This window comes from Solanum tuberosum, unplaced genomic scaffold (genome assembly GCF_000226075.1).
Source record: "Solanum tuberosum cultivar DM 1-3 516 R44 unplaced genomic scaffold, SolTub_3.0 scf00060, whole genome shotgun sequence".
NCBI classification, from domain to species: domain Eukaryota; kingdom Viridiplantae; phylum Streptophyta; class Magnoliopsida; order Solanales; family Solanaceae; genus Solanum; species Solanum tuberosum.
The window spans coordinates 471,645-482,516 of record NW_006238985.1 but is presented as its reverse complement, the minus strand read 5'-3'; the positions used below and the strand labels follow the sequence as shown (position 1 = coordinate 482,516).

The 10,872-nt window shown below is 29.1% G+C and overlaps 1 protein-coding gene across 1 annotated transcript; it reads left to right on the top strand.

Annotated features, from left to right (window-relative positions):
- The first annotated feature begins 7,031 nt into the window (after nucleotides 1–7,031).
- LOC102603257 (uncharacterized) lies at nucleotides 7,032–8,806 on the top strand. The gene is made up of 3 exons (XM_006344600.2): nucleotides 7,032–7,210; nucleotides 7,307–7,382; nucleotides 7,519–8,806. Exons 1-3 carry the CDS (start codon nucleotides 7,169–7,171, stop codon nucleotides 8,517–8,519), a joined length of 1,119 nt encoding a protein of 372 aa, XP_006344662.1. The 5' UTR covers nucleotides 7,032–7,168; the 3' UTR covers nucleotides 8,520–8,806.
- Nucleotides 8,807–10,872: the final 2,066 nt, after the last annotated feature.

Here is a 10,872-nt window from a genome sequence, read left to right as displayed (position 1 = left end):
TAGGTATACTTATAAGTATTGTGTTTTAAGTTTTACTTATGATTTATATTAGAAAGTATATTTAAGGGATTAAATATTATTACTTTGGTTATATATGTTATTAATTATTGACATAACCGAATAACCAAATCGAAAAAAACCGAACCGAATAGAGGAAGACCAAGCCAAACCAAATTTATTTTGGATCAGATTGGGTTACACTTTTACAAAACCAAAAATCGAAAATCCAAACCGAATAGTGTAAAACCAAACCGAAAAACCGAATGCACACCCCTACTTTTAACGGATGGCATAAATAAGCCTTTTCTAAAAGTTCGATGGCATATTTGAGCCTTTTCCCTTAATATAATATTTAGAAATTTTTCATAATTTGAATTGGTTATGGACTCTAGCAACTAATCATTCGTTGAAAATGATTAGGATTCTTGTATTATTATTTAATCTTCTCATTGTCTCATAATAATATTAGTTTCAATGTCACCAAAATTTCAAACAGTCTAATATTTTCCTCTCTTTTCCTAGTGTTTTTCATAATCAAATTTCTTTAGTGGATTGTGTTTGTTCATGTATCTAATTGATAACTCAATTCTTATTTATTGTGATACATTTATAGATACACTCTATTTCAGCTTACATACATCCTTCTTTCACAACCTTATTGTATCAGATACATTATTATCAACTACAAAATGATACATTATGTAAGTTATACATATCTTTCAAGGCAAATAAAACAATACTTATCAATTTAAACGAGATACATAAATAGTAATGTATCATGCACTAAACAAAATAAGATACATAAATAATAATGTATCATGCACTAATTTTCTAGGCATGATATGTAAATTCGAATTCATACTAAATGTATCTGATACATAACAATTACCAAACAATAATGTATCGATCTCAAACCTAAAATCTTATGGCAAAATTTTCTTATTTAATGTATCTAGTAGAAATACAACACTTATCATTTAAATCGAAAGGATCTTCATGATGTATCTTCTATAAATTTTCGATAATTTTGAATCAAAATTAAAAGAATCTTCAATGAACTAGGAGAATAATTTTGAAACTCAAAATTTTCAACAATTTTGAATCAAAATTGAAATGATCTTCAATGAACTAGGAAAAAAATTGAATCTCAAAATTTTCGACAACCGTGAATCAAAATTGAAAGGATCTTTGATGAACTTGAAGATTCACAAAAGAAATCGTTTGTCCAACAACAATTCCATCACTTTTGTATCCTTCCTAACTCACATCCCTTATCCAAAAATTCGACAAAAGTTCTTGAATCAAATCTAAAAGGTTTCTTCGCTGAATAGGGGGACCGAGGCAATTTGAAAATTTTAATTTCTTCGTTATTTTAGGATTTATCTCTGTATGATTAAAAGTAAGAAGAAATGTAAGATTTGAAATGAAATAACACAATTTATGGGATCTTAATTTGATTTTCATTTTTTTTTTCCCTCTTAATTAGTGCAACAGATGGATACTATGAGATCTTAATTTGATTTTTCAGTTTTTTTCCCTTAATAAGTGCAATAGATTGATAATCAACAATAATGTATCTTGATCCTTAATTATGTATCCGAAATGCCTAAAAACATGAAATTTGTGTAATTAGAAAAAGAGTAGGGATAAAATGTAATTTAGATTTTGCACTATGATATTTTTGTAAGTTATAACTAACATTTTTGAGTGGGTAAATGACCCATATTTTTTTTAACTAATCCAATCAAATTTTGTTTCTTTTTTTGATTTTTTATCAGTAGTCCCCTACCCGCGTAATAATGCCCTTACTAATTTAAATTCGTGTGACATAAGACTCCAATAATAAGCTGCCTGTAGAATTTTTTTACATAACCAAATTCAAGATTTATGATTCTCTTTTATAAGGTTGGGAAATAAATTCCAATAGCTGAAACAATCAATATGCAATAAAGCGCAAAATTAAATAAAATTAATGTTCACAGCTATCACAATAATAATAGAAACAGAATTGACAAGAGTAGTAGCTGTGGTATTTAAGATGGAAGAATCAATAATTTTGATGGGCTTTTATTTCAGAAAATATTTGTCTTTTTCAGGAATTTAAATTTCTAACAAAAAAAAAGTGTCAATTTAATTTCTTTCCCATCATGACTCCAACTTTTTTTTTTTTTTTTAGGCTTAACCCATCGATGATCCCCTAAAGTCGACACCAATTTTCACTTAGACACTTTAACTAGACTTTATTCATTTTATACATTTCATGTAAGGTCTTGTGTGTCATTTTGACACTTTCTTTACAATCAGCAAAAATATGTAATGTGTGTGAGATACACTTGCGGATGATGTGTAAAGTGTCCAATTAAATGACGACATTTGTCATTTGTGCCAAAATCATCATTCTTAAATAATGAATTTTGAGAAAAACAAAAAATAGCCAATAAAACGATGACATGTGGCATTTTTGCCCATATAATTACAAAAAAATAATTAAAGAAATTATTTTCATCGTCTTCTCCAATCTAACCATTTGCAGAAACGTCCCCCCCACCCCACCCACACACCCCGCGTCCTTCTCAATCATATACCAAACCCAGTTCATAAGGCATAAAGTTTCCAACTTGTCCATAAAAGTTCTAATATTTATAATATCCGTAAAAATCTTAAATCTTTAAGTGAAGCAAAGTTTGAAAGCCTGTGATGGAAGAGGCGTGAAAAATCAAACCCACTTCCATATGACAATATTAAATTCCTCCAAAAAAAATTCATGATTATTTCAATATTTAATTCTTAAAATAGGTATTTTCTTAAATTTTAAAACATTCCGCCATAGATGGAGTTAAACTTGGAAAATGGGGAAGAAAAGAAAAATAATAATTGAAAATTGACTAAATAAACTTTCCACGCGCAATAATCGAGTGTATCACACTCTCTATGACTTGTACACGAAAAGTGTCAAAATGACATAACAAAAACTTACTTGAGGTGTCTAAAATGAACAAAGTCTAGTTAAGGTGTCTAAATGAAAGTTGGTGCCAACTTTAGGGGGCCACTGATGGGTTAAGCCTTTTTTTTATAATAGTTTTCCACTTGGTGTTTGAAACCTACGTATTAAAGCCTCGGCTAAATTTAAATCGTGCACGGTAAGGTTCATTTGAAGATGACACTTTCAATAGAAATTACTCCATATCTAAGACTTGAATCCAAAACTTTCGATTAAGAGTGAAACAATCCCGTCGTTGCACCACAGCTCATATGGTATCATTACTCCAACTTGCTACTGAAGGACTTACTATTGTAAAACTCGTACATTGTCCACTCTCAATGCATGTGCACTGTCACATACTTGTTTAAAGTTTTTTTTTCTTTATTCGATAGTCTATACACATATTGAAATTTGATTAATTTTGAACTTGCATTATGAAGTGTTACATTGAGGATAAAACATTCTTTGACAAATACGATTTTGCATCCAATGGAATTTGAAACCAAATATTATAATTAAGAATAAAGAAATAATTATCACTCTACGATAATGTCCACGATGGTAAAATTTGTTCTTCTTCGATAATGATTGCAAATCTCAAACGAATTGAAACTCCAGAAAAGGGAAAAGATAAAAGAGAAGAAAATTGATAAAAGAGGAGAGCAAATACAAAAAAGATAAAGGATTCATCAGAAAAGGAATTTTTATTTTTAAAAAAAGGATATTTGCACTTTTAGTCCCTAATTGATTATTTCTGGTTACGTTGTGGTCACTTAATATTTGGCTAAACAAGTTTAATTTTAATTTGTTATTTTATATAGGAAATAAGTGATATTTAAATTATTGCTAGAACTATATTACCTTCAAATATAAAGTGACAATTCAAATTTAGCATAATAAAGCCATAAAAGGATTTTAGAACTAAATTATTTTGATTTGAAAGAAAAAAATATATAATAAAGATGAGACCATACAAAAATGAATATTCATCAGATTTTTGAATGGTTTAGCTTTTTAATGATTCGTTAAATTGGTGAAAGTCACAGGTAAAGAAATCAGAAATGTATCTTGATCTCAGACTACATAATAAAGCTAAGTAAAGTTTATCCAAAATAATAATAAATCATGTAACAACATGTACAACAAAAATTAAACGTAGATATAGTTTTTTTTGGGTTTTTTATTTGAGGTTCGAAGTCTGCATTAGAATTTCGATTAAATTTGGATTGCACACTACATGGCTCATTCAGAGGTGGCGCTCCCAACGGAATTTTCTCCATACCCAAAGCTTGAACTGGAAACATCTGGCTAAGGATGAAACAGCTTCACCACTGCACCGCAACCCATATTGATAGATATAGTCATTAGTACTTTTCTATTTAAAATTTGATTATTCACTAGTTCGTATATTAGATAAGAAGTCGCTTGTGTAATAGAGCGTTTAACCTTTCAATTTAGACATTTACTATATAAATTTGAATTTAATCAACATTTACTATATAAATTCGAATTTAATCAACATTTAAAATAAATAACAAACCTCAAAGAAGAAACTGAAAGAATTTGATCCAATTTATTATCAATTGGAGAATTGTAAAAACTAATTATGAGCAAGTTCAAAATTATATGTGTCTCCTAGTTCATAGAGTCGTGTCATTAGTTATGATGGTTAGTAGTTATTAGAACAAGAATTAATTAATTTACAAATAATTAAAGATGACTTCATGATATGGTTAATGGTCTTGTCCATGTAATTAAAATTGTTGACACATGTTATAAACTCTGTGTTTGAGATTCTTAAGTAAAGTTGAAGATCATTACACATTAAGAGTTACTAAATTAATGAATTCAAGATATCTATTTTTAATTTTTATGAACATAATTATCTTTTAATCATAATTAGCTTATATTCGTACTCTTTAATGATAATCAAATCAAATTATTTGATATGATATAGATATCGATGCGAATAGTTATTATTTACCATAAATGAAGTGCATCGTCTTCTCACGGAAAAAAATATAATTAAAAATGAAATAAAAGACGTTGGACAGGAATTTCATCCTGACACAATTTTACTAATTAGGAATTTAGGATAGACAATTTTCTTAAGGAAAAAGTTATAGTGTTTTGAGAAAAAATATATATCCACTTGAAGAAATAATAGTTTAGATTTTGATCATATAGGGTTTGCTTTCGACGAAAAAAAAAGGATAAAACTTACTGATTTAGTATACTTGAAAACACACTTTAATATTTCTTTAAGAAATTCATTGATCCAAAATTGTCTCCTTTTTATTTGTTCAAATAAAGTTTTTACTACTTTTATAGTAGTACTAGTATTTAACAAATTTAAAACACACAAAGCAACATGTTATAGGAACATGTTCCTGAGACATACAATAGCGAAGTAAGAATTTCCATTAAAAATAAATTCAGAAAAATAAAAGTTAAAAAAATTTAATATCTACTATCAAATGAACTCTTCGATTCTATCTGGCTCCGCCTCCAAAGACATTTTTTTTTTCTGGAAATAAATTCCACATATACACGTTTTCTTCTTTATCCGGTACATTTTCTTCATAGAAAGTGGAATTCAAATCTTCAATTACATATTTCTCATCGTAGAAATCAAAGTCTTAGCCCAAAAATATAAAATGATTATTTTTTTTCATTCGTACAAACGCATGAAAATAAATATTAGTATTTTCTAGCTACTTTTTTTTGTCTACATGTGGCATTCACAAAAGTTGATGGAAAAGAAAAAGAACAAAGACTAAAGCAAAGTTTTTTCTTTTAGTTTAATTTTCATGAAGGAATATCCGTAATTTAATTTTTAGTAAGTTATATTTACAGGTACAATTTCAGAGATGGTACCATTCAATGTTTCTCCAATCATGATGAAATTTCACACTAATTTAAAATTGTTAATTTTACTATTTGTTATATGTTTCATTAAAGATGAAAGTTCCATTATATGTTAGAGGACTTTTCTTCTTGACACACATCTTATTGGTTCATAAAAAAGAGAAAGTTCGAAAAGATTAATTTAATCAAAATGAATTTCTTGATTCACAGATTTATCAACGATAATAATGACCTTGCAAAACGAATAAAAATATTGTGCTTGATCTACTCTTTCAATTTTATTTTCAAAAGAATTATGACCTTCAACATTTAATTTTGGTCCTTCGTAGCATATGACTTAGTACATATACTTTCAATTAATTAACATTTGTGTTAATAAATAATTTTTGGTTAAAATTATCGCCACAAATTCTTAAAATTGATACGAATAAAATAAAGTTCTTGCAAAAAAACAGAAAGATCGACCAGAAAATGATTGTACACAATAACCTTTTTTTTAAAAGACACTCCAAAAAATTTCTCCCATTTTCTCAAATAAATTTCTTTTGTCCCTTTATTCCATCACTCCCCAAGTTACGAAGCAGGTAGGTTAACTAATACTTCATTTGTCTCAAATTATTTATCTTTTTAAAATTACTATTAAATTTGTTTGCCTTTTCCCATTTTTTAGGATTATAAACATTTCAATTTTAAAAATATGACACATAAATAAAGTAAATATTCATTACAAAAAAATTATATTTTAAGACCTGAATAGTTAAACCCTTCTACATTAATATCTTGTAAAATGACATGTAAAAGAAGAATATGATAGATAAATCATAAATTTGGCATTAATTATCTCAAATTTTTCTGTTATGATTCTAAATTATTATTTTAAAAATTCAAAACAAAATTAACTACTCTATCCTTTTTTTAATTTTTTTTAGTAATAACTATTTTCAAAGATTACTAACACCTTTATATAACAATAATTTAACGAAGAGAGATTAAATTTTAAAATAAAAATAAAAATGAAATAATTTACATTTACTTATAATTAATACTCATTTATTTAAGAGTAATATTTGCCTAAACGGAAGACAAAATAATGCAAAACAAATTTTAGATTCAATTGATCCGTTGGTTAAAAACCGAAAAATCCCGAAACTTGACAGTATTTAATACACTCCGTGTAAACATTCACATAACTTCGCGCTTCACTCTTCTCCATTTTCCCCTTTTCCTTTCTCTCTTAATAAAGCAAATCTCTCTCTTCATACTTTCTCTTTAGCAAACAAATCTTTCAATTCCTTCTTCTACGCTTATAGTTTAGTAATGGCAGCACAAGATCGACCAGAAGAACTCCTCAACTACAAGGTTCGTTTTCTTCCCTTCTCATTATTTTCCTTTCTAATCTCTTTTTTTTTTTTTTTTTGTGGTTCTAACATTTTCTGCTGTGTTTTGTTTATATAGACGTGGGTCTTGAAAGTTTCCATTCACTGTGAAGGCTGTAAAAGGAAGGTCAAGAAAATTCTCCAACAAGTAGCTGGTAAATATAACCATATCCCTCCCTTCTTTGCTTTTTACATGCTCTTGTTAATTTATCTAAACAAAACAACTTTTGAGTTTCTGTATTCTGTTATTTTCTATTATTGAGGCTTGAAACTCTTTTTTTTTTTTTTCAGGAGTGCATACTATAGATATTGATCTCAAGCAACAGAAAGTAACAGTAACTGGGAACGTAGAAGCAGAAGCTCTCCTCAGGAAACTACACAAATCCGGTAAACACGCTGAATTAGTACCACAAGAGACTGATCACAAGGAGAAAAAGTCTGCTAAAATCAAGAGCAAAGAGAAACAAATTAACCCACAAAGCAAAGAAGCAGAATCAACTACCCAACCCGATATCAATACCCACAAAAATGTCAAATCAAATGAAAAAATTGCAATACCCAAAGAACCTTCAGTAAAAGTTGAAGATGCAAGTGATGAAGTAGTACTGAAAAAGAGGGAGAAACCCAGCACCGGTTCAGCTAAACCGGCGGAAGAAACCGGCACCGCCTCTGGTGATAAACCGGAGGTGGCTGAAAAAGAGAACAGCGATGAAACAGTTAAGGAATCGAAATCTGAAGGTAAAAAACCGGTAACCGACTCTGCCGGTAAACAACAAATTCCAGTGGCGGCGGAGAAAAAGGCTACTGATAGTGATGATGCTTCTGCTAGTGGCGAAAAAAACGGTGGTGGCCCAGTTGGTGAAGCAAGTGGCAGTACTGGTAAAAAGAAGAAAAAGAAAGGGCAAAACAGTAACAACGTTGAGGGCACACCATCAATTGTTGCTCCGGCTGGTCCAGAATTCGAAAATCATAACATGGGACCACAAGTCTTTGCCCCAACCAATGATAGCTCTCCACGTCATCCATCTTATCATTATTACCCGCAACAGGGCCCACAATTCTACGCCCCACCACCAGCATACGTCGTTAGCTACAATACGGCTCAACCTACGGCTAACTATACGGCGTCGTATTATGCTCCGGCACCTCCAACTTCGTATGCGTATACGTATCCCGGTCCTAGTCATGTAACGGAACCTCCACCGTCCGATGTGGATATGTATCCACGCCAGCCGTTGGATTCGTTTGAAATGTTTAGTGATGAAAATCCTAACGGATGTTTTATTATGTAATGCAATTACAAAATCCTACGTATGTTTATACGTAGGGTTTCGGTGTATACAGGCTTATACTACTTGTATAAGTACATGTATTATGTAGATATAAGTATAAAAATGGAGAAAATAGGGTATAATTTAGAAAATGTTAGGTGTTAGTGTTGGGGGTCTTTAATCTTTTAGTGGGTTGTTGCTTCTTTGTTGAAGTTTGTAGCTTTATTTAGTAAACATTTTCGTTTTTTAGTCTTAAAAGTAGCTTAGCCTTGTAATGCTTAGTTGTATTTTGGCCTTTTTGCCTCATTCGTCTCCTTTATTTCCTCTCTATTTATGTTTTAGATTTACCAATTTAAATATTCAACATTAATCACGGAATAACTAATAAACTTGGATCTATACAAGAACTTGTAATTATTCCTCACTTTTCGTCCTCCTAGTTGTTATGTTTTTTACGATTTTTAAATAAGAATGGAGGATGGTATTCTGCCTAAATAGTAGGCTTAATTAATTAATAAATAAGAATGTACTAAAGATTCGAGTCTTAAAATTTCTTGAAGTTTAACATAAAGGTATATATTAGATTCAATGTACCTATTCGATCTAATAAAATGGGGCCAACAAATCTAATTTCCAAATTTATAAAAATGATAACTCATCAAGTATAAAGTTTAGTTTCCAAATAAATTAAAATGTTAACTCATCAAGTATAAAATTTAGTTTCCAAGTAAATCAAAATGTGTTAAATCAAGTATAAAATTTAGTTTCCAAGTAAATCAAAATGTTAATGAACTCATGAAGTATTAGGAAAATAACTAGCTAAGATATGATGTTCTCACAAAAAAAAAATGAATATACGATACTTTTTTTTTCTCAATATAAACCTTTTTTGAAAAATAACTATCCAGTAAGATTTCATAAATGGAATCTACAAAAGGTGGTGTGTATGCATATTCTTACTTATGAAGATAGCAAGGCTATTTTGACGATTCAAATAAAGCGTAACAAAAAAAAAAAAAAAAAGGAGGAAGGTAATACGGTAGAGAATATCATTAACATCAACAAATAATATGAAAGCCGAACAAAACACAATGCCATAAGAGAAAATAATACCACTAATAAGGAAAATTAGACAATGCAACTATATACTAAGCTCTTATTCTATCTGCAACATTCATATTCTTCTATCTAGACTCTAGTGGCACGTCCTTATTAAGTTGCAGATGAGTCAAATCATGTCTAATCATCACTCCCTAATACTTCATCGGCCAACCTTTACCTGTTCTCATACCCATGATAGTCAACCTCTCACACTCCTCTAAGGTCTTCATATGTCCGAACCATTTAAGCTTCTTTTCTAACTATAGAATATACACCTTTCTCCCTAGTCATAATTGATTAGCATGTGATCTTCCCTAAACCTACCAATTATAACTATGGAATACCAATGAAGTTTGGTATAAATAATTACTGTGCTAAATTGTTTTCCAAAGTATAATTCCTAGTGACTAGAGAATGGAAATAAAGTTGTTCTCTTTCCCATTTGAAAGCAGAGAAGCTAACAATATTTTCCTTTTAACTTAAGAAACACCAAACAATTGAGCAATCAATGTTCAAAATTAAATCAATTTAAGGAGATTGTTTTATAATATATATATATATTGTAGAGGAATTATAATAAGTTGAAATTTGATTTTGTCCCATTTTATATTAGTAAGTGAGTGAGTATGTGTGCTAGCTATTAATCATTGTTACGCACGTTTCATGTGAGAACTGGAATCTATGCTCGTGTGAGATTCCATTTTCATTTTTATTTTTTTTAAGTTCTCGTCTATATATTTTATAAGAGATCTTCATTTTTATATATAAAAAATTCAAAAATTCATTTTTTTCTAGTAATGAATAGGAGTATTTCACTAATACAAATATCAAATTTCAATGTTTGCGATATACATTAAACATTATATTACAATATTATAAATTACTTCAACTGAAATAATATTGATTCACTTATAATTTTGTTCTATTTTCTTAAGCCTTTTTAAGTAAGTTCGTCACATGAGATTTATGCATAAAGACAATTTTAATATGCTAAGAGCTTTTTCGAATAAGTCAATTCACTTAAAAACTTTACATATATTTTTTTAATTATTATTATTATTATTCAAAAATCAGCCTCGTGGCTCTTTATTTCCACATCAATTTTTTGTTTGCGGATGAAGAAATGTCGAAAAATGTTAGAAGGGCTTCTTATTTTCTAGACAAATCCTCCTACATATACAAAAATTAATTATTTTTTGTTTGCTGATGAAGAAATGTCGAAAGCCTTGTTAGCCAAAAATATCTTTTAATTATGAAATATTAATTATTTTTA

Excerpts from the sequence above, each read along its gene's own strand:
- LOC102603257 (XM_006344600.2), top strand. The coding sequence starts at position 7,169 with ATGGCAGCACAAGATCGACCAGAAGAACTCCTCAACTACAAG. Across the intron at positions 7,211-7,306 it reads AAGAACTCCTCAACTACAAG|ACGTGGGTCTTGAAAGTTTC; the intron begins GTTCGTTTTCTT and ends TTGTTTATATAG. Across the intron at positions 7,383-7,518 it reads AATTCTCCAACAAGTAGCTG|GAGTGCATACTATAGATATT; the intron begins GTAAATATAACC and ends TTTTTTTTTCAG.